Here is a 23,381-nt window from a genome sequence, read left to right on the forward strand (position 1 = left end):
TCACTAAGTGCTTACAGTACAATGGAGTAACAGTCACTATTTCAAGTGCTTTTATTGCAAAATCTGTTTCAAGAGTCATCATCAAAATGGTGAAAAATCTGAAAGAAAACGATGTGAAGTTCTTCAACCCTTGTTGTAATGAACATGCTTTTTGCGACTTTTTTTGCTTGTTTACAAGCGAAAATAGGAGAATAGCAGTTATGTGGGGCAAAATTTGGAACATTCTTGTCTACTCTCAAGAGACTTTTTTAATTTCTCAAGGGAATATTTTAATTTCTCAAGGGATTACTTTCCGCTGTGGGTGATCACGCGATCTCGTGGAAAAAACGTGACTTGTCACATTTACAAACGTTATATAACAATGTTAAAAGTGACATGTCAGCTTTCTTATCTCAACGCACGTGTGTCTGAAAGGCGATCTATAAAAAGCGTCGCACAAACAATGGATTGCGTAACTAAAACACGAATAAATAGCCACTAGCACTTACATCGTTTAAAAATTACAAACGTCAAAAATAAACCATACCAAAAAACTTGCTCTTTTCAAAGATATTATTGAAGTTAAAACAAATGCAAGAGATGAGGGCTTCTTTTAAGGCTTCTTTTTTAGGCCAAATTTGGTCGCTACAAGCGCCCATTCTATTTCGTCATCAGCCTAGGTCGTTAGGGACGTGACCTCGCGTTGACAGCAATGTTGCATGAATCGGCTTTACAACATGCGATCGTATCTACGCAGTTCGAGTGGAATTCCAGTCAAAGACAGCAAAATTCCTTCGTATTTCATCTTCAAATATAATTCGATAGCATTCACTGTATATATGGCTTTTGTTTAATCCTTCTTAAGCCCACGAAGAAGCTGTCTTGATATCCGACCCTCGCATAGACTGTCCACAGCCCTCTATTTTTCGTGTTTTTCGATCGATGAGCGCTCGGTGAGAACGGCGAGAGACCTGGACGCCAGCACAAAACAGAAGAAGCAAGAGGGTGGGGGCGGGGAGCGAAAAAACGCCTGACTCGTCCCCAGTCGTCTTCATACAGCACGCGGCAAATATACAGCGGAGGGAGAGATTGCCGCGTGCTATATGAAGACGACTGGGGACGAGTCAGAAAAAACGCAGCTTGAGTGTATCGATTTGTTTACGCAATGTTTTCTCCGACAGTAGTCGGAAATATCCGTATTTTTTCGTGCTCTTTCGTGGAGCAATCGTAACGATACGGCCTTGAACACATTGAACAGCGGTCTACCTATAACAATTCAAATATGGCGTCACAAAAACAAAGCGTCGAACGCATATTTTGCTGTTTCATTTGCTAATTTCGCTGCCGTAATCGACTGCCTCGAAAGGTCCTTGCAATTTTAAAGTATAGAATTGTCAGATCTCGGTGAAATTTGCACTGTTTATTTGTGTAATGTTAAGGAATATGTGTATAAATACCCGGCGCTGACGAGCCATTTTTGACAAAATTATATGGCTGCATTTCCTCCGCGAAGATAGGAAATTGTTAAACTAAACTACAAAGCAACCGTAATGATAAGTTCGAAGAACAATGCACAGGATAAACCTTCGACTCATACTTCATGCAAAAAAAGTCGGTATCTCGAAGAGACTTTAATTGTAAATCGTCACGCAATCTTGTCCAAATGTTTAATCGTTTCTGCTTTTACGGACAATACGGAAGAAGTAACATCAACTCCTGTTCATACTTTAAATTTTGTGAAGCATATAACATTTATGACTGTTTCGTTTTCATCCATAATCATCCACGATGCCCCTAGCTTGCTATAAGCATTTTAAATTAAACTCCCGAACACAAACCTCTAACCAATTTTAACCGGCTTACGAAAACCGCGCAATCTGTATCACTATGCCATACGGCATTAGACTCATGTCACCCTTGGTGACCTATTTTTATTTTACGATGGCTGACGTCCTCGAGGAATATTTGCAGTCCCTTTTAGTCACCCACCTCGCCCCCAGATTTTTTTACAGCCATTTTATTCATTTTATTAATACTCGCGCTCTTTCCTCGCTTCACGCTCGACGGCATAAGAAAAGGAAGCCTGCTCGTATTGTAAGGCAATTCTATGCTGATGACTCCTGATAAAGAACGAAACAGCTGCCAATCCATGGGGTAATTGGCTGGGCGCACGCATGTTTTGGCATACCGTAAAATTCTGGTTATAAGCCCCCCGCTTATAACCCCCCCCCCCCCCCGCTTTATAGACCCATCTACCTGAAATAAAAAAAATGCATTCGATTATAAGCCCCCCCCCCGGATGTAAGCCCCTCCCTGCCGGATGACAGTACTGAACAGGGCTAACTGTTGCTTTATTGTGCGTTTTTAACTAAACAACTTATTTCGATCAACACTCCAGTGGCTCGTCTCAAAACGTTTTTTTTTTATTCCGCTTATAAGCTCTCCCGGATATAAGCCCCTCCGCTTATAAGCCCACACAAAGTCGTATAAGCCCAGCGCTTATAACCGGAATTTTACGGTCTTTGTATATTTAAACCTGAATTTCAGGCGTCTTCTCAGTTGTCTTTTCTGCTCGTCTAAGGAAAAAGCGATATTAAATATAATTTTTTAATGTGTTGGAGTGCCGGTAGTAGGCAATACTGCCGATACACCAAATCCCCTAGGATATACACCTTGTTAACGGAAATTTGGGAGGGTCCCACGGGGCAAAGAAAAATCTCTGACCCTGGTGGGATTTGAACCCACGACCTCCGGATTAGATCTACGGACGCTGCCCCGCTTTCTTTGCCCCGTGGGACCCTCCCAAATTTCCGTTAACAGGGTGTATATCCTAGGGGATTTGGTGTATCGGCAGTATTGCCTACTACCGGCACTCCAACGCATTAAAAAAATATATATTTAATATCCTATTTACACGGGTGCCACGCGGTCCTATGTATATCTGAGGAAAAAGCGACCAAGAACACGGGCTGTATATTTTAATATGACATGGTTTGAATAGATTGATTGCAACTTGCCTTCAATGTCAGATTCAATTCAATCCTTCGATGATTAATCTTTTTATTCGTTTATAATGTTTCAGTGTAGTAAGGGCCAAATCGCACTAGCGGACAAGTTTTAAATGTCATGACATTTTTGACAAAAACAAAATTGTCGCGACAAGTCAGAGACATCTTGAAGAGAACATAAGGTGAAATTATTAGTACAATAGCTTTGCACGTGCTTCTGGCATCCCTGTACATTTCTCAGCACGGCCGTCTTGGGCAAACATTTAATATGCAGTACCACGCGGTAAAAAAATTCTAAAAAAAATTTGCATTTAGAGCACGCGTGTTCTCATGCAGTGGAATAATGAGTCGTCTCAAGATAACTTTTTCTTTTCTCATTCTTACATTGGGCAAATACTTCGCTTATAAACATGCCTTTCCTATCGCGGAAAGATTTTGCGGCTGAATTATGATAGTGAGAGCCACATCACGGTGCATACCATCGCAAAAATTTTGGTGTGCGTGTTGTTATTAGGTCCAGTTTGGGCCAAACACAATAGCCAATCAACAACGTATTGTTATCTGGCACTACGAGGGCATGGGAATGCGACTTGTCATGAAATGTCCTGCCTCGAGGCAGGACTTCGGCCCCTTTGATGATTTGTCCGTTTTGACAAAATTTGCCCTTGTCCAACAAGTCGTACGCACTTGTTTTTGCAATTGTTTGACAAAATGTATCGCGCGTGCAACGCGGACCAATCATAAGACAGCTGCTTCTTTGTTTTCCTAAAATGTTGGACAAGTTGTAGGTCTCGAAAAACGTAATCGCACTTGTGTTCTGCAACAAGTGACTCATTAATGATGAAATCTACCATTTGTTACAAAATTTGTCCGCTAGTGCGATTCGGCCCTAAGCCTTCTGCACGTATTGCATGCGTACATATGTGATCTGGAATCTATCCGTCACGCAATCTCGCAGGGTCGAAAGAAAGATTGCGCAAGGAGCCAAGGAAAGTGCAATTGTACTTTGTCACTTGTACTTTGATTTCCACACTGCGCAAATTAGCAAAACTCAAGAAGGACGGGTTAGTTGAGGAGACTTCGACGGTCAAGAAGCGAATTATGTCGGGAAAAGCTGCAGGTGAGCTTAGAGAAGCTATCTATATAAAAATTTCATTGGATGGATGGAAAAATCGAATCAATGCCGCATTTCTGTTCGCAATTTTTGCCCGAGGCTTTGCGGGTGACCTCTTTTGAAATTCCAACAGGGATATTTCCACCTTCCTCCGACACGACTAACAATGAAAAAAATGCTATGACCTGTCCCTCGTTTAACCTGTAAACACGGTCTACGAGATTGCATACTGTATATATTAATTCGGGATTTAATATATACGAACGACGCATGTCGCCATTTGAACTATAAATCGCGAGTTCTCGACCGTAAACAAAGTGTGACTAACATCGTTTGCAATATCAGCTGACCAGAAGTCCCTGCAATATCAAAACTGAACACTACTGGAGTTTATAATAGCTAAGCAGTTGCTGAAAACGACAGAAATGTTTATATGTAGCTATATTTGGGGCGTCCGTATCGAAGAATCTCGTGAGCACATAGTACATTTCGTATCGTTTTTACTTTACTACTTAATTTATGAGTTTCCCGTTGTATAAAAATATTCTTTCGCTCTCAAACCCTCTAGATTTCCATCGTGCTTGTGGAACACAATCATGGAACAAAAAATTTATCGCTGATTAGTTTTATGAGAAGAATGAATGTTCTGCAGCTGCATGTACGGAAGTACTCGTTACACGACCCCTAGTGTGCGCCTTGACGCCATCTAAAACGATCAGGTTGAAATGTAAATATTTTTTTAATAGACCACGAATAAAAAGTAGGCTAAATATTAAAATGCAGGTTGAGACTCCAGAATATGGTGAAATTGTACCCAGAAAAATTGTAACTTTGCCTCGTGCAAAATCTACACTTTTATGCCATCTTGAACTTGTGTCACGCAATCTAATCTTATGTTTTCGAGTTGAATTTAGTTGTTGAAATGATTTTATCGTCTAGAAACAAATAAATTTGGGTCTTTTGCGACTTCTGGCTATTCATCTTTTTAAAAGTCAAACGCACTCCCCTTATCTTTGATTACTACTAGTTGAAATCATTTTGTCAATCATGTGACAATTAATATAAAATTGTTTTAAAAGTTAACACAACTTCTTAAATTTTAGTTTAGAAAACAGAATAGGATGCAAACTTTTACCAAAATAAAATAATCGTTCTTACTCAAGTAGTCTGTCTATTAAGACAAGCTTCTTTGAGTTCGGTGCCATCAAAGATTTGGTTCAGCCTGAATTTCAGCCATCCTTCTCTGGTCGCCAGCTAGAGATCAAGGGACGTCTGAAATTCAGGCTAGATGTGGTTGTGAGCTACCTTAAGCTTGATCCATACTTTTCACTTTCATTTATTTGCTACCCTGCAGCAACTATTTAATTGCGCTACGTCATATGGGTGAATTACTGTGATTGAACTGTGACAATTAAAAATATTGTTCATTTCTGTCTAGTCTGTTGGTTCAGCACTCTTTAAGTGTCGAGAGGCAAATTACAAGAGATAAAAATTTGTTCACTTAATATATATAGTGGATTGAGTTATCAAGGGTAGAATTAGAAAAAAAGATGACCTGGAGGGGAAATATTAAAAAAAGTTTGAGTTGGTGGTACTAGTTCAAGTTAGTGAGGGTTCAAGTTGTCAGGATTGAGCTGTACCTCAATTCGATCACTCTTGAGGTCTGTTCAAGAACTTTTCTGTGCCAAAAGAAAATTTGAGGTTTGGACTCAATCATGTGATGACAGAGGGACTCACTTTGATCTTTATTTTCTGTTCCAGACTCTATTGATAGAGACTCTATATTCCAGACTCTATATTGCTTTTTGTAGCCGCATAAATTTAAGTCTTGCTTTCAATAATTTTTGCTTCATTCCCCCATAATAATAAAGAACTAAGAGGCATTTCAAAATTATTTTAAACAAGCTTCTATAAACATAATATGTAACACTGGCAGATCCAGGCCCTCAGCTAAGTGGGGGCCCTGATCATCCAGGCCCTGGAATAAGGAGGGGGCCCGCTCTTGAAAATAATTTTTCTCAAATGCAGAACAACAAAACATTACAAGTTAAATTATTATATATTAATTATAGATCAATTTACAGCTATTAATTGGTACAAGTTTTTATAAGTAAATTGATTCATATGGGGAAGTTATACCAACTTTCCACAAGTCAATTAATAAAGTGACTAACCCTAAAATAAAATATTTATAATTAAAAGTGTAATAATTATAAGTGGCATATATATTTTCAACCTATTAAAAGTCAGCGCAATTAATATTTCACACATGCCTCATATTCACTAGAATAAAATAAATATAAAATTTAAGCACTTCAATTTTATACGACTGAATCTTAAACGCCTGCATGGCAAAAGGACTTCAAAAACATGTCAAACTTTGTTCTTGTAATGTTTTGATATGGGCGACGTACGGCAGAGACTGGGGGCGAAATTCGAAAACCGCTGACAAAAACTCGAGACTGCGATGACGGAGGGAATCCTCGGATGGACTATGGACTCTTTGCCCTTCTAAAAGCTTGCATTTTGTCCGTTTGAAACATGATTTCTGCAGGATTTAAAGCAGTTAGCGGATTGCCTCGAGCATTTTCAAAAGCTTCCGTTATAAAAGCGTTTAACTCTAAGAACATTCGGTTGAGTAGTGAGGTGTTGAAGGGTCAATCACTTCGTCTATTTTCGTGTTCTGCAGCTCGTTTGGATCCACAGAGACTCAGAGATGAATGGGGAAAACCTTCCTTCGATGTGGCGCAAATGACACACTTGCTAGATCATGACAACCAGGAGAAGAGAGCGAAATTTCGCAAGATTTTCTCAGAGGATCCCCTCATGACCCCAAAGTACAACATTTCTTTGGACGAAGAGAGAGACTTGGCACTTAAGAGACTAAAGAAACTTTGCGATCAAGGATTTATTTCGGTGTTGGACTTCAGGAACAACCCTCTGTGGATCTTCGCTGCTCATGAACTGGCAGCTTTAGTGGATGCTGCAATGGCCACAAAGATGACAGTCCAGTTCAATTTGTTTGGTGGCACTGTCTTGAAATTGGGAACTGAGAGACACCACGACAAGTTGTTGAAGGTAAACTGTCAGTTAGAATATTGAAATATTGGAATGGTTTTGAGCCCAACAATGTCCATGCCCAGATATTTCTTTTTATGTTTTGTGAGGTTGCATTTTAACATTAATAAAGTTATTACTGTACCCGTTAGTCATAAGACTCTTAAAATCCTTGTATTACAGGTGTCGTGACAGAATAAAATTTTTGAATTGTGTTTTACAATGAAGACCTACAGAATGACCCCGAAATTGTTTTTGTTCCATCTGTTATTTGGTAGGATTTCAGTAGAACCCATGCTTACTTTTCCATACAATTTTGTTGGACATTCTGTCATGACTGCTTTTTGTGTGTAAAAGGTAGAGGCTATACAGAAATCTTTCCACTTAATTTTATATGAAAGCCACCATTGGGTGATTCCAAAAAAAATATCCATTCCCAACCACGGACAACTTACATATTTTAACTGAACCCCCACCCCTTGCCTTCAGAAATTTCAAAATGCATTATTCCCCCGCACCCTCGGAATTCCAAAATTATAGTTTATTCCCTTTCTGTCTGGAATTTTTCAAATGACTCCACTTCTGTAGAGAGAGAGTCATTATCACTCCAGAAATTCTGGGATGAAAATTTTAAAAAATGAAAAAATATAATTTCTGGAAATCCCAGATCTGAAACATTCCCCAGGCTTGATTTTCAGCCGATATGGGAGTCTGGTGTGTCATCCTTCTCCCAGCGGTGTGGGGCAAGGAATGCAGGCTCACAAAACGGCTGGAATTCAAGCCTACATGTAAAACCTCCCCATGCCTTCAGAATTTCAATTGTAAGTATTCCCCTTGCATTTGGGATTCCAGTTCAAAGACCCCCTCTCCCTTGCCCTCGTAATTTCTAATCCAACTAACTTTGTGTATCAAACGTAGGGTATTGACACACTTGAGGATGTGGGGTGCTTTGGTCTGACTGAACTTGGCTACGGTAACAATGCAGTTCAGATGGAGACAACAGCCACATACGACAAGGAAACCAAGGAATTTATTGTCAATACTCCAAACCCTCTGGCACAGAAATACTGGATCACAAATGGTGCTTGTCATGCTCATCACATCATTGTGTTCTCCCAGCTTTACATTGATGGTGTCAATCAAGGTACAATCAGTTTCTTTTTAATGTATTTAACCCATTGACTCCTGAAAATTTTTGAAAAAACCACATTTAAGCTCCAAACTACTCAAAAAGTCACTTGCAACCTGGAAGCATGCCTTTCTTTCCACAATCATCGGATTTTAGGTCATTGTTGTTCAGGCATGCGCACAAATCACAATTTTGAGATAGTTTTTGGCCGAGAGAGTGCCCTACCACTCTCGGCTTTTCGTTTTTCTTTTTTTTTTCTTGCCTTTCCTTTTTCTCCTTTTCTTACCTTTTTGCTGCAGTTGTTGGCCTATAACTGGGCTTGCTTGCAGTTTAGGAATTTTCGAGAAAGTACCATCAAAACAGGAAATACTCGCCACTGGAGAGCCATGGGTGGCTGAGGCAAATTCTCCTGCGAGTTTTTCACTTAAATTTTTAGGCATTGTTGTGAGTATTTTAAGCACAATTGACCCAAACACTGTAATTGGGGCATCATCAGAAAGAGCTTTTCCTCCTGCAGAGATTGAGTGTAAGTGATGCCTTTTTTGATCAAAGATGATGGCGTCACAAGTGGAGGAAAGTGCAAGGATCGTCAAGGCTGGTTTAGGCTGGCACGGGAGCCAATGGGTTAATTACTTAGTTTGGGGAGGGGGTGAGTTTTGGTTTACATGAAGGTTGAACGTTAAACGTTATTAACAACTACATCACTTAATGGAGGTTGGGTGCCTGTAATATCCAAGGGCTTTCACTTTTGGCAGCCAGCCCCTAGAATGCTCTTGGCATCTCGTGACTCCTCATGCTGCCAAAACATACTCCACATGAATGACTTACTGCACATGCATCTCCAAACCAACCTCTGTCCGCTGGCACTGTTGGCACTCTTTGTTGTTAACTCCTTTAAATTGCATTTAAATGTATACACATGTAACATGAGTTAAGGTAGCCGTTAATTGCTCTCATGAGACATGGGGATGTTGAAAATTTTTGTCCCTTTGGCGTTTTATTTTATTAAGCGATGAAAGGGATTTGGTTCCCTAAGTCCCCCTCCCCTACAAAGCTGTGCTCTTAGAATAAATGCAGGATGCCTGAATGTTCTTATGCAAGAAATCTTGGGTGACCAGCTCATACAAGCTTTTATGATAGGAGGTCAGTTGTTGCATCTGGGCTGTGCTAGAGTTCAGCTCTGCCCAAGTTCCATTACCATCATGTCTGAAAATAAATTATTCTTTATCATTTCAGGAATCCATGGTATTCTTGTTCCCATTCGAGACAAGAACCTCAAGGTGATGCCTGGAGTCAAGATTCATGACATGGGGCACAAAATGGGCCTGAATGGAGTCGACAATGCCAAGTTTTTCTTTGATAATGTTCGTGTCCCCAGAGAAAACCTGTTGAACCTGTATTCAGATGTTGCTGAGGATGGAACCTACACCACAAATGTCCAGGGCAGCATCAGGAAGCGTTTTCTCACAGTGGCAGATCAACTTCTCTCTGGTCGTCTTTGCATATCCAGCATGTCTCAAGGTACTTCTACTGTGCTATGATTCTTACTGAGGGATTAGTTGGGTTCCCAGTAAATTGCTGATTTTGTAACATTGTAGAGTAGGAAGATCACTTACAGTCAACTCTCTCTAAGACAGACATTGTCGGGGCCGGCTCCAACTGTCCATCTTAGAGAGGTGTCCATCTTATAGGGAATTTAGACATACACTGTAGTTACAGTAAAATGACTGAAAAACGGCAGGAATGGGACCAACACCAGGTGTCCGTCTTACAGAGGTGTCCCTCTTATAAAGGTGCCCATAAAGAGAGAGTTGACTGTATAGCATTTTTTTTTTACTTATGTAACCCTTTTGAAATCACATACATGTAGTTTGTGACAAGTCTGATGCAGCATTTCATCTCTGCTGAGGGACGAGACAAATTTGCATCAGACAAGCCATGAATTATGTACTAATTTCAAAAGTATGAAAGTGATAAATGATCATCGCAGTGAATTTCCAATTTAAGCAATTGGAATAAAGAAGCCTGAAAAAAAATTCAGGGCTTCAACGGGATCCCGTTGAAGCCCTGATTTTTTTTTTTTTTTTTTTCAGGCTTCTTTATTCCAATTGCTTAAATTGGAAATTCACTGCGATGATCATTTATCACTTTCATATACATCCGCAGTTCATATATGAATCATTTCATATACATCACATCAATTTCAAAAGTAACTGTCAACTTTTATTGTCAATGGTAACCCTCTTACACATGTTTGTCACCATACTTACAAGTTGGTACTTCTTATTAACCGAGCACAAGGGCTGAACTGGAAGAATTCTGTACAAGGGATGTTCTATCAGGACAGTCTCAAGCTAGTGAAAGTTAATAAGGAGTCTCCTGTAATAATATTACAATGTACATGTATTGCTCTTTTTGCTGCACTGTTACTTGCAAACTATCTCTTGCTCAAATAGAATTTTCTTACTATTTATCACTTCTAAGAGTACCCCCAATTAAGCAGTTAAGACAAGATTTGAATTTAGTTGAAAAGATACCGACTGGTGTTATGTGAATTTACTGCTCAACAGCTTTTATTAAGTTTGAAAATTGGACCTAAAAGGTTCAGATAACATCCATGTATGATTCCTACCTCACCCACCTACCAGGTAACTACACAATTTCTTCATTCAGTGAGTTTACTGTCATTTTCACTAAGAAGCAAGGACCTAAGAATGCATGTTTTCTTATAATGTTTGCAGGTGCAGCTAAGGGCTGTCTGGCCATTGCCCTCCGCTACTCAGCAACTCGTCTGACAGTAGGGCCTGATGGGAAGTCTGACACACCAATACTCGCGTATCAGCTCCAACAAAATGCGCTGATGCCACTTTTGGCAGCCACTTACGCCATGGACTTTGCACTGCATTATATTAAAGATCGCTGGGCTTTTCAGGTAAATTTGTTAATCTTGCTGTGTAGTAAGAGGTCTATCTTATCTACTTATCTCAACCAGCTATCTTGTTGTATGATATAGAGGTCTACTGCTATAGAAGGGCTGCTTGATCACGATTGTTGGACTGGACGGATTACTGTATTACTTAGGTTGATTATTTGAGTCAAGTGAAGCATTTTTTTTGTTTACTCTCCATGCTGACAACTGTTAAATTGCTTTGCAGGCAGAGGATGGATCTGAGCATGCTGATGTGGTGACAATGTGTTGTGTTATCAAGGCCATTTCTGGTTGGCATGTGGCTGAGACGGCTGCCATTTGCCGTGAAAGATGTGGCGGACAAGGCTATCTCTCGTGCAACAAGTTTGGCAGCGGCATTGCTGGTTCGCATTCCTCCATGACAGCCGAAGGCGACAACTCAGTCCTCATGCAGAAGGTAGCTTCAGAAAGGCTGATGGCTCTCAAGCCGTCCATGCTTCAAGTAGCAGCAAGCTATGTACCAAGTTTTGTGTACCGGACATTCAGCTGGGCAGACCTGAACAACCAGAAGTACCTACAGGCCCTGTTGGAGTCACGTGAGAAAGAGCTATTCATGAACCTGGGAATGAAGATGATGAGAGCCGGGAAGGAGGGAAGGTTTGACACCTGGATGTACCAGGAATCAGATCTTGTCCAGGCAGCCGCCCGCGCATATGGCGAGAGGCTTATCAGTGAGTGCTTCAGCAAAGCCGTTAATGAAGCAGATCCAGGTCTTCAGCCAGTTCTGAAGAATCTCCATCACCTCTATCAGATGACAGTCATAAAAAAGGATCTTGGCTACTTTACCACCTCAGGGCTGATGTCCACGTGGACTGGTGCTAACGTAGGGAAGGTAACTGCTGACCTGTGTAAAGAGGTGGCACCGCAGGCGCTTGCACTATGTGATGCTTTTGGATTCACCGATGAAATGATGAATGCTCCAATCGCAAGAGACTGGATCAAGTATAACACAGTTGATAACAAAGGAGAGGTGGAGGGTATAGAGTTTTGATCAGTGTGTAGCAAGGGACTGGATCAAGTATAACACAGTTGATAACAAAGGAGAGGTGGAGGGTATAGAGTTTTGATCAGTGTGTAGCAAGGGATAGTTAGATCATTGGGATCAATTTAGGTTTCTGGGAAACTGCTCACCTACCCCTCCCCAAACCTAACATTAACCCTTACTTATCGCCTTGGGCAAAATGTTAGGTTTGGGGAGGGGTAGGTGAGCAGTTTCCCAGAACCTAAATTGATCCCATTAAACTTTATGTGACCTTAAAAAGGAAAAGATACATTTTAATCTTTAGGATAAAAACAGTTATAAATCTCTTTTTCACATAGTTACAGTGCAAAATTTTGGGATGGACTCATTTCTTCATAATTTTGAGATTGTCCATGATTGTATACATGTTCTTTTGGGACATATTCAAATTTTGTTGAATTTTCAAGGTTTAAATCACAAGATTTATTGCAGGCTCAATTTCCTAGCCTTGATTTTCCCACAAGTTGCAGAGTAATATTTAACAAGCCCAGTATTTAGTCTAATCTAGAGGTAATCACTTGAAACGTCAGCTTGTTTCGCCCAGTGAACTCAAGGAATGATGCTTAATTTCAGAATCGGTATAAGAGAACATGTGCCGTTGTCGGCAAATCTTCGTTGAGCTCTCGTAAAATTTCCGATTTTTATTATCCAATCAAAACGTAGCACGAGCACTTGAGAGTTCCCCAAAATGAGGCCGGTCTTGGAGACCGGAGTTTTCCATTAACTGGTACTCGTTCCCCTGATTGGAAACAATGTTTGCATTTTACGATAAATGCAGGAAGGGTTGTAAATGAGGAGTACATCATTAAACGTAAAAATGTTTCCAAAACCGAAGGATAAACCGACCACAACGCAAGCTAGACAGGTTTATAGGGTCTGTTGTACTGTTGGCAACTTTGTTTATAAAGAAAATAAAAAGAAGCGAAAGAGAAAGCCCTTTACACTTGGGCTAGGCAGACGTCTCTCTTTAATTGCTCTTTTCTTCTGTCGCTAGAGAGAGGTCTGGATGCGACCTGAAAATTCCATGCTGATGACGTAGCAGTTCAGAGACCCGTGCAGTGTCTCTGATTGGTTGTTGTTCAGTTTTGGATTTCGCACGCAAGTACCAACCAATCAGAGACACTACACAGAGCTACGTCATCAGTATGGAATTTTTGGTTCAAATGCCAGATTGCTTTGAGCAGAGGAAAACTGAGCGTGCAAAGAGAGAGGGAAACAGGTTTTTTTGGCTACGAAAACATTTGCACATGTGCAATCGCCCCGATGTGAAGTCAGGTCATTAAGCTAACATTCAAGTTATTCATTACATGCAAAATAATAACAAGATTGAATGTTTTGTACACTTATTCACTAGCTTTTGAATAATGGTTAAGTGATCCAAGAATTCTAGAACTACATTTTCTCTGTATTACTCTCTGACCAAAGGGATACAGAAAATTAAGCGTTCTTATCTTCGTGAAGTTTTGCTTATTGATCTTTTCTTAAATTCGCAAGACTTATATATGTGATTATTTATTGATAATATAAAGAGAAAATTGATGTTGATATCTGTTGAGACTTTAAAATAAACAATATTAAAAGAGTTATACGTCTTTGCTTTTTTTCTGATTTGAGTATTCTTCCAAACTGTATCTCGTGTTTGCGTCAGGCGATGTACCCCTTTCTAATGAACGGCCCCTTTGAACGTTTTTTTTTTCAATAAGCGCTCTATTTTGATAAGCGCCCCTGTACCAAAAAGCGCTCGTATGTCGTAAAGCGTCCCTATTCTGTTACAACACCATCAGAGTACATTGAGAGCACAAGTGAGATAATCTGGTTAGTCATCCTTCTCAACTGCTCACATCATTCCCACATTGCAAAAGAACTGATCTTTTACGTGTCTCCGGATTCTGTCTCGTCCCCAGGCGCCGTTGAGTTTCATCGGTTAAGACCGGGAGAGTGGGCGCAGTCCCACAACGCCAAGCGCACCGTCCACGACTGCAGATTCGACTGCAGACGATCAATTGAGCGACGCCTGGGCACGAGGCAGGTCTCAACTTTCACTTTCATGAGAGAGTACAGCTCCTTCAAACGAAAGTAGACCTCTTTTTCCGTTTACACATTCCGATGTTTATATCAAAAAACAAATAAGTGCTTGTCCCCAATAAGCGCCGAAAATAAAATAACCGCCCTGTGCGCTAAATCGAATCATTACAGAAAAAAAGAAGCAGCCATTTTCTAGTTTTTAAATAACATAATGCCAACTCAGCAATTTGTTAGCTTTATACCACTAAAGAAGTAGAAAGTGGCTAGAACGAAATCAGAGACTTTTCAATGCCAAAACTGAGGCAATAGTACGATACGAGTCCCTATCCAAAACGCGAATGTCACTGAAAGATTTTGATTCGATAACGATAATATTGGCAAAGGATTTACGATTAATAAAGCAAGAACAATGCGACGGAATTCGGATGACGCATGAAGCATCATATCATAGAGACAAGGCTTAGCTCAAGGTTCCAATCCTCCTTGGCCTACCTTATGAGGTATTGAACATTTCCTTTATTTAGGCGGTGACGCAACGCCTATATGCTGTGGCCCGTGGACGGGCAATGTTACGATTACTCCAACCGAGTAGCACTGGGAACTAGGCACTTTGTTGTTTACTCAGTTTTGGTACGCCATCTTTGATTGTCATGAGTACTGAATCAACTTTAAGAGCATCCATCGGCAAAACGCGTTTGATTTCTAACGTACAGTTAAACAGAGTTTTGGGTTCAAGGGAGAATGATGTACTGGATAATTGTGAGCTCGCTTAAAGAACTTTTCTACCGAAGTCGGCATACGTGATGGCAGACTAACTTGACTGATGTTGAATTTGACGAGTGAAGGCCGGTTAGTGTCATAACTTTTGAAACCTTTCCAAAAGGGAGACCGATGGCAGCAGTATCTTGATTAGATTGCAAAGGTGAGCTATCTGAAATCTTTGTTTGCTTAACCTTTGACGTGCATTGTTGTCGATAATATTTAAGTTTAAGTTAATTTTCTTTTCTTTTCCCTTCGCGACTCGCCATCTTCATTTTACTGCTTTTGATAATATTTATTCGGGTATTTATCTCAAGCCATTAAAAACAAAACAGTGACGGTATCCGTATTCCTATTTGTACGAGAAGCCAGAATTAAGAATTAAGAAATTAAGAAAGAACTTCTACCCTATTTCTAGTAAGCGGTGTTGACTTCATTACATTTCAGACCATTTCAGTACGGTAGTGTCACACAATCTTCAGTATCGACTAGGTGTGGAAATCAATCCTGGGCCTTTCTGTTGCTAAATGACGAAGTTCATAATGATTTACTAGTAATGTATTTATCTTATCATACTGTAAGTTTGTAATGTATTGCATTGGAGGTTCGTTTTGTAGTCAAGGCAAATAAAAATTAAAATGAATAAGAAAAATGCAATTTCTGGGATCATTGTAAAGCGTCATCGCCTGTGCATGCATGTATGCGTGCCGGTTATTGAATATGCAGGGGCACCCATCGAGAATATAGTTCAAAACCACTTAAAGATAGCACCGTTGAACGTATTTTAGTATTTAAAGGGTAGATATAGGCATATTTTTATCCCCTAAAAATTTTTTATCTGTTCGGATTTCCTAGCTGAAAGTCTAGTGATCCGAAAGTTATAGGGATCAAAACTTACCTTTTCGAAAAAATTCCAGCCAGAGAAGGGCTCCCGAAAATTCTAGGTGACCTTTTTAGAGTAAAAATCCGTTAAAAACGAACAATTATACCATTTTTTAGATATTCGAAAATCCTAGGAAAGGCAGGCAAGCAAAAAAATTTACAATGAATGTTCCGAAAATTCTAGATCTCAAATCGTCTTCCGAACAGATATTTTAACGAAATATTCCGTTGGGTGCCCCTGAATATGCCACTTTCTTTTTTCGCGACATCAAACTTTTGTGAATTAAAAAAACGCGTAAGTTTCGTGTACGAGGAAGAGTTAGCTCTTTTGAGCGCTTATAACTTGCAAATTGCTATTTTATAACAAGAACATAATTTTATCAGCGAGCTTAAGTCATCCGGTGTATAGCGATATAACTCGCGAGTATCGATGCTTTCCAACTAGCACCCCGCGGGTATCAGTGGCTTTCGAATCAGTTTCGAATGTTTGGTATCGCTGCATAGTCCTGCGTTGTCCCACCTTTTAAGGTGCGAAACACTTAAAAGTGTTCATTCTTAATTTGCACCATGCCTGCACGAAGCTTTTCATTGGGTTTGGGCCTTCTGTTGGCCTTTGCATTTGCTGCAGTCGTGACTTACGTATACAGTGATGGCCAATCTGCAAAGCTTTATAAAAAGAGTTCGCCAAAAGTTGGGTCAAAGTTTCTTTCTGACCGTGCATACCAGTGGAGATCTGGAGCAGACAAATCATTTAATGCCGGTAAGTGGCTAATAGGCCTTATCACGGTGTTCGACGCCATCTTGACGAGTAGGCGAAGCGGGTAGAAAGTGTTTGTATGGGAATCTGACGGCAAATATCTTCAGTTTACAAAAATTAAATTCTGGACAACTTATGAATGCTTAAGTTAAGATTTCAGGCAAAAAATTTTATTCGTCGACTTTGAGGATGTAGCTGGGCTAGAAAGCGATCAGTTACGTTTTAAATTTGCTATACATTTGACTACAATTTTTCCGCGAACCGCGTCAATTTGCCGGAAAAAATAGACAAATGCATGGGAAATTAAAAACGTAACTGAACGCTTTCTAGCCCAGCTACATCCTTCAAACTCGGCGAATAAATACTTTTGCTAGTACCTTTACAATTCATAAGTTGTCCAGGATTCAATTTTTGTAAAAGATATTTGCCGTCCGCTTCGCATACAAACGCTGTAATTTCTACCCGCGTTGCCTATTCGTCAAGATGGCGTCGAAAACCTTGATAAGGCCTATTGCTCAAGTCAGTAAAGTTTTTTGTTTCTCTGTTCAGCTTAAAATGGAAAACCAGTTACGCTACTGGGTAGATTGCCTGTGAATTATCTCTTGGATCTGAGAGTTTAAACTATCAACAACAAGTTTTTCCGCATTGACTTGATTGAATGTGCGTCAGAGATCCAAATTTCTAACGGAAAGACTTTCGTTACAGCCGTACATTTAATGCCGCTAAGTGGCTAATTACTCAAGTCAGTGAAGTTTTCATGAATCGTGTTCGGCTTCAAAAGTAAAACCAGCTACACTGCTGAATAGAACGCCTTAGAATTATCCCTTGCATTTGAGAGAGTTCAGTCTATCATCAAGAGAGTACTTTCGCATTGCCTTGATTGAATGTGTATCAGAGGTCCAAGTTGCTAACGGAAAGACTTTCGTTACAGCCGTATCACTTTTTTACTTAGTTTGTTAAATTTTGCTTGTAGCAAATAGTTCTAGACTATGAGTAGTTCTTCGAAGAGCGCCTTAGAATTATCTCCTACATTTTAAGAGCTAGATAGCATCGAGAGAGTATTTCCGCATTGTCTTGATTGAATTTGTATCAAAGGTCCAAGTTTCTAACTGAAAGACTTTCGTTACAGCCCTATCACTGGTTCTGGTTGCATAATCTGTTTTATAGTTTGTTTGTTGTTTTTTTTTACTTATTTTGTTATTTTTTACTTATAGCATATAGTTGTAGACTATGAGTAGTTCCTCAAAGAGCGCCTTAGAATTATCTCCAGCATTACAAGAGTTTGATCTAGATAGCATCAAAAGAGTATTTCCGCATTGTCTTGATTGAATGTGTATCGATCAGAGGTCCGGTTTTAAGCGGAAGGACTTTCGTTACAGCCGTAGAACTGGTTGCATAATCTGTTTTATAGTTTTTTTTTTTTTTTTTTTTTTTTTTGGTACTGATTTTATTTTGTTTTTTATATATAGCAAATAGTTATAGACTATCAGTAGTCCCCAATTTTCGAAGCTAGTTAGACGATTGGGCGAGCACCCGAGCGAGCGAGGAAACCACTTTGCAGCGGATACACCACGTGCCTCGCGCCTCGCACGTGGTGTCTAGCTTCTTGTGCAAAGTTATTTTCTCTCGTAACTGTTCGCCCTTTCGGGACTCTGAGAGAAACGAGGAACCACTTGCAGTATGCATAATTCATAACTTATAGTATTCCAATTAGGAAAAGAAGCTTTCACAGAACTACAATGACGGTGCATCTGTTCATGGTTGTTTGTACGGTATTCGGATACCAAACATTACCTTAGACACGACATTTACACCCCAGCAAGAAAGAAAGATTCTTATTGAGATATTCAACAAAACAACTGGTCACAACTGGAATAATAACACCCACTGGGGAAGTGATACAGTATCGCATTGCTTTTGGTTTGGAATAACATGTGATCACACCAGTCGCTATGTTACCAGCATTTCTTTGATAAACAACAATTTAGTTGGAACTCTTACACTAAGCCTGTGGAAACTGCGTAACTTGCAGGGTCTGTGCGTTGCACACAACAATGAGTTGTCTGGTGATCTCAGCGAAATTCTGTCTGCCAATATGACTACCATACTACGCGTCGATCTCGCCTTTAACAGATTGTCGGGTAAAATCCCTGGTGAATTTTTTTGTAAAAATGAAGTATCTTGCAAAAATCCAACTTTTTTGTCAAATGGGGGAAGGACTTATTGGAGAAATTCCAAAGGATATTGGAAACTTGAAGGAATTACAAGTTCTCAGTCTCGGAGAAAACCGATTGCACGGTTCAATACCGAAAAGCATTGCAACATTGAAAAAGCTTTGGTATTTGGATCTTAAAACAGCAAAGTATTTAAGAAGTGGCTTTGAAAACCTGTTTAGCCTGTCATCATTACTTTACATGCGGCTTTCTTTTGCTGGGCTTAATGGAACTCTACCCGACAAATTTGGATTATACTTTTCTGCACTGATCGAATGTCGCTTAAATGGAAACCACTTTATTGGAAGCATTCCTTCAACAATGGGAAACATGAAAAACTTACGCACTCTAAATTTGGCAAGAAACCATCTTTCGGGACAAATCCCAAAAAGTATTGGTACAATTCATAGCCTTCAAATTGCCGACTTCAGTGGAAATCATTTATCGTCGTTCGAAAAAGGAATTAAGTTTAAGTCAGTAGAGGTACTGCTTCTTGCTAGCAACAAACATCTCACTATGAATTTTAATGAACTCTTACAAGCAATGGCGTCGACACAAGGATCTTTGCGCATTCTTAACATCAGCGAGTGCAATTTTTCTGGCACAATCACAGCCAGGCTGTGGGACTTTAAAAACATAATATCTGTAGATTTAAGGAATAACAAGCTGATTGGAAAGTTTCCTTGGTCCTATGACAACCTGTTGTTTCTTCATGATTTCTCATATGTTTCGGCGAACAATCTCTCAGGGCAAATCCCTGAAGATTTTGCGGAGATCCCTTCTCTAGAGTTGCTTGATGTTTCAAAGAATCCCTACATGCATGAAACTGACGAGAAAGGTGCGTTCAAGTATATGACGGTTGATTTTACAACTTTGACTCGCAGAAATCCTTCAGATAAGTTCAAGTGTCCTAATGCTCGTCTGAAATACCACAATGGATTGGTGATTTTAGATCCTAATTATTATTTCTATCGTCTGTGTATTTGCGATATTGGATACTATGGCTCGGGCAAAACCTGTTTACCCTGTATGGAAGGCGCGGTGTGTAAGGATCGAAAACGTCCTGCTCAGAACATGGTCATAAAAGCAGGATATTGGCCGTCATCACGTGATCAGAACGTGACTCATCTTGTCGACTGTTCACATGTTTTGGGTACCAGTCCCCAAGTAAACACATCGTGCAACCCAACGGGTGCTTGTGAGTGTTGGATTGAATGGGTTGAGCATGAAAACAAGAGAGAGCGCAAGCCTTCCACAGTTTGTAACAAGTCGTGTGTTTGTCTTACAGGAAGCAAAGATCGTTTTTGTTCACGCTGTGAAGATGGTTATTACAAACAAGGGATTCGTTGCTACGCCTGCCCCAAAACTGAGATCAGTGGCTACATCTTGACTGCACTTGTTTTTCTGACAATGGTGTTGTTAATTCTTGCGTTTTTTCTGTACAAAAAGAGGCGTTTTCTTTCAATTGCCCTTGTCTCTTCTCAAATTACTCTTTTAGTGGTGTTAGCCGTGCTTCACGTCATTCCAGGTTGGGTCCTTGAACTCAACACAATTGTTCTCTTTGTTGGTTTAGCTGGGAGAGGTAAAGCTGCGCGGGGAATTCTGAAGATCAGCTTCTTTTATTTTCAAAGCCTGGACGCTATGATTTCTAACAATGATGTCTGGCCGGCTGAAGTTCTTGAAACTCACCGCTACATCAGCAATGTATTTAACTTTCGTTTCTCAGGTTTAGCGTGCGTGTTTCCTGGCATATTCACGCCACTTGGCGAGCTTGTGTCTCTAATGTTACTCCCTGTTATCTGTATCTTGGGTATTTGGTTGTATTTCGGTCTTGCGCATGTTGCGTGTGTTGTTCTAAGACTTCGCAATGTACAAGAAAGGCGGTTTCAATTAAGAAATAACTGTTTACAGTTTTCTATTGTGGCTCTTAACCTCACCTATTTTCCCATTGTCAAGAAAACGGTTTCTGTTTTGGCTCGCTGCGGAGAGGACAATAACTACCGTTATTTAAAGCATGCGCCGTGGATGGAATGCTCGGGTCATGTTTACATCACCCTACAGGTATTAGGCTGGATTGCGTTAGTGCTTTACGTGATCGGCGTCCCATTTGGAGTGTTCTTACCTCTTCTACGAATAAACAATGTTGCCAAAAAAGACCAACTGCCCCTACAAGAACAGGAAACTTTGGATAGTTGGCTCGGTTACTTATACCTGCCATACAAGAAAGAATTCCGTTCCTATTTTGAGATATTCGTTATTGTTAGGCGCATGCTAATCGCATTTTCGCTTTCTTTCATCGCGCGCGCATCGTCATTTCAGACGATCGCAGTTTGCTTTGTATTGTTAATCTCTCTGTGCTTTCAGCTTTTCTTCAGGCCATTCAATGATTCTTACGAAAAGATTCCTTTGGAAAACGCAGTGGAAGCCTTGGTTCTTTTGACCCTTCATTTCTCCTTTACGAACATTAGATTTGCAGTTCTAAACCCGGACTCATCCGCATCCGTCATTTGGATCCTTGTCGCAGTGAACTTAGCTCTCCTTTGTGGGATAGTTGTTTCAATAATTTCACTTCTGGGAAGGGCAAATGCTGCAGAAATACCCCTTGAGGTCCATTTAAGGGCGGTAGTTGACTTGGAATGCACACCAATCAACCAAACAGGTTCCCTTTCGTCACCTCTGGTTAGCAATGGACCGGAAGAAGATTATGGGACGTTTGATGACCCGCAAAATGATCAATGACGAAACTTGTTTTTGTATGAGATCACACCTCTGCCATGGGTAACAATGGAAAACGACAAACATCACTTGTCAATGATGTGTGAGGCTTGTGACTGTAGTTTCTGTTTATTGAGACAGAAGGCACAGGACAAACAAAAGATAGAGCGGTTTTCAATCAAGTGTCGTAAAACCAAAACCAAAGTAATCACTCTGGCCAATCACAATAGACACAGACAAACCAGTGAACCAATCAAAACTCAAAGTAAATACATGTAGCCGGCACGGAGCGCGGGAAAACGTACGTGCAGGGAGCGAGTCACGATCGGTTTTGGTTTTACTTCTGATTGGCTGAGAAAGTAGCGCGATTTTTTTAAACCAATCACTAAGCGTAGTAATGCTAAACCATAGCAAACGCGAATTACTTTCGACTCTCAAGTGAAAATTGCTCTATCTGAGCACGTTGATGCAAGAACTAAGCACTATGTGACAATGATGTCAGCAGTGTGACAGCAGATTTTAGAAAATTAATTTTTATAACTCGATATTTGTAATTAATTTTGTTTTGGAGTTCATTGTTCGTGGTCTGTTTTCTTTGATTTATTTTTTTTTATGGTGCAGCTAATCATTAGGAATAACAGCATGCAACAGACCAATTTCATTTTTCCTCATTAGCTAGATAAGGGTTTTGTCCGAAAATAATTGTTTTCCAAAGAACAGCTCACCCACCATTCATAGAGTGAAGAGTTGAGGTCGAACACGACAAAATTTGTAAATAGTTACCTAATGTTTAGGTTTTTTATCTGCTTATGCGATGACAGGGAACCTGTGTATTCCAAATGTAATATACGACCTTTTTGCTTTCACGTGTATTGTACAGTTGGACCCTTTTTTCGATCACCGTTGCTTTACATAATTGTAAGTAGTACCACGTTTCAAAAAAAAAAATGTTATTGGTATCAGTAGGACTAATTAAGCTCCGCTACGCGAAGCACTAAAAGAGGACGTAATTAGGACAGGGGAATAGCCCGGAAGGGGGATTCTCATATGACTTTGGGAACACTGTTTGGGTTCCTTGCCTTAGGTAAAATAATCTTGAGCTACGCCGTGCCCCCACTGAATATCGTAGAGCCGACGTTCTTTGAGCTCCACAACGGTCAGTTAAGGGCCCATTAACCGATTTTTCGCGCGTTGCTAAGGAAGTGAAATTTTACTTCCGGTCAGTGACTTCACCCCTGCGAGAAAGCCATTCTCTCGCGAGCCCAGCAAATTTAAACAATTAAAATGGCTCCGAAATTTGTAACACTTCAGCTGTTTTTTCTTCGTGTGCACCAAAATCGTAGGGAGGTTGAGCTGTTATCTTCCCCTATTACTATTGAGATTTTTAGCCCCCAGCATGCGCAGGAGCCCATTCGGCTTCTGTAGCCCCGGCCCCTTACTAGCTGCTGGCATGGAGAAGTCTGCGCACAAAATATTATTTTTCTCAAGTTATCATTGTTTAGAAAGTTCCACCACTTTAAAAGTTTCAGAGGCAAAATGTGCAAAATCCCTTCTAACAATACACCAAACCATTTTAGTAACGCAAATGCTCGAAGAAAATAAGCCCCGTGCGCTAAATCAAAGATCTCTTCGAGATATCGACTTTTTTTGCATGTGGTTAGTATGAGTAGAAGGTTTATCCTGGGCATTGTTGTTCGAACATATCATGGAAGAATTCAAACGTCTTTCAGTTCAAGCATTTTTTATTTTCGCGG

At 40.2% G+C, this 23,381-nt stretch overlaps 1 protein-coding gene and 1 pseudogene across 3 annotated transcripts; both read left to right on the top strand.

Moving 5' to 3' along the window:
• The first annotated feature begins 3,955 nt into the window (after positions 1-3,955).
• Positions 3,956-13,234, top strand: LOC144636753 (uncharacterized). Of its 3 annotated transcripts, none has more exons than XM_078495949.1 (6): positions 3,956-4,107; positions 6,791-7,179; positions 8,077-8,302; positions 9,524-9,808; positions 11,029-11,219; positions 11,443-13,234. In XM_078495949.1, exons 1-6 carry the CDS (start codon positions 4,089-4,091, stop codon positions 12,244-12,246), a joined length of 1,914 nt encoding a protein of 637 aa, XP_078352075.1. In that variant the 5' UTR covers positions 3,956-4,088; the 3' UTR covers positions 12,247-13,234. The 3 variants fall into 3 exon arrangements, with proteins under 3 accessions (XP_078352075.1, XP_078352074.1, XP_078352073.1); XM_078495948.1 differs by lacking the exon at positions 3,956-4,107 and having other exon boundaries at positions 6,556-7,179; positions 11,443-12,225; positions 12,302-13,234; XM_078495947.1 differs by lacking the exon at positions 3,956-4,107 and having other exon boundaries at positions 6,557-7,179.
• A 4,695-nt stretch (positions 13,235-17,929) lies between these two features.
• Positions 17,930-22,224, top strand: LOC144635657 (uncharacterized; annotated as a pseudogene).
• Positions 22,225-23,381: the final 1,157 nt, after the last annotated feature.

The sequence above is a fragment of the Oculina patagonica genome, chromosome 13, assembly GCF_052425735.1.
Source record: "Oculina patagonica isolate OP01 chromosome 13, crgOcupat, whole genome shotgun sequence".
Lineage (NCBI taxonomy): Eukaryota > Metazoa > Cnidaria > Anthozoa > Scleractinia > Oculinidae > Oculina > Oculina patagonica.

What these genes read in the sequence shown, in the direction of transcription:
- LOC144636753 (XM_078495948.1), top strand. Translation starts at nt 6,643, where the DNA reads ATGATTTCTGCAGGATTTAAAGCAGTTAGCGGATTGCCTCGAGCATTT. An exon ending in ACCACGACAAGTTGTTGAAG is followed by an intron (nt 7,180 to 8,076) that starts GTAAACTGTCAG and finishes TATCAAACGTAG; the next exon opens with GGTATTGACACACTTGAGGA. An exon ending in CATATCCAGCATGTCTCAAG is followed by an intron (nt 9,809 to 11,028) that starts GTACTTCTACTG and finishes TAATGTTTGCAG; the next exon opens with GTGCAGCTAAGGGCTGTCTG.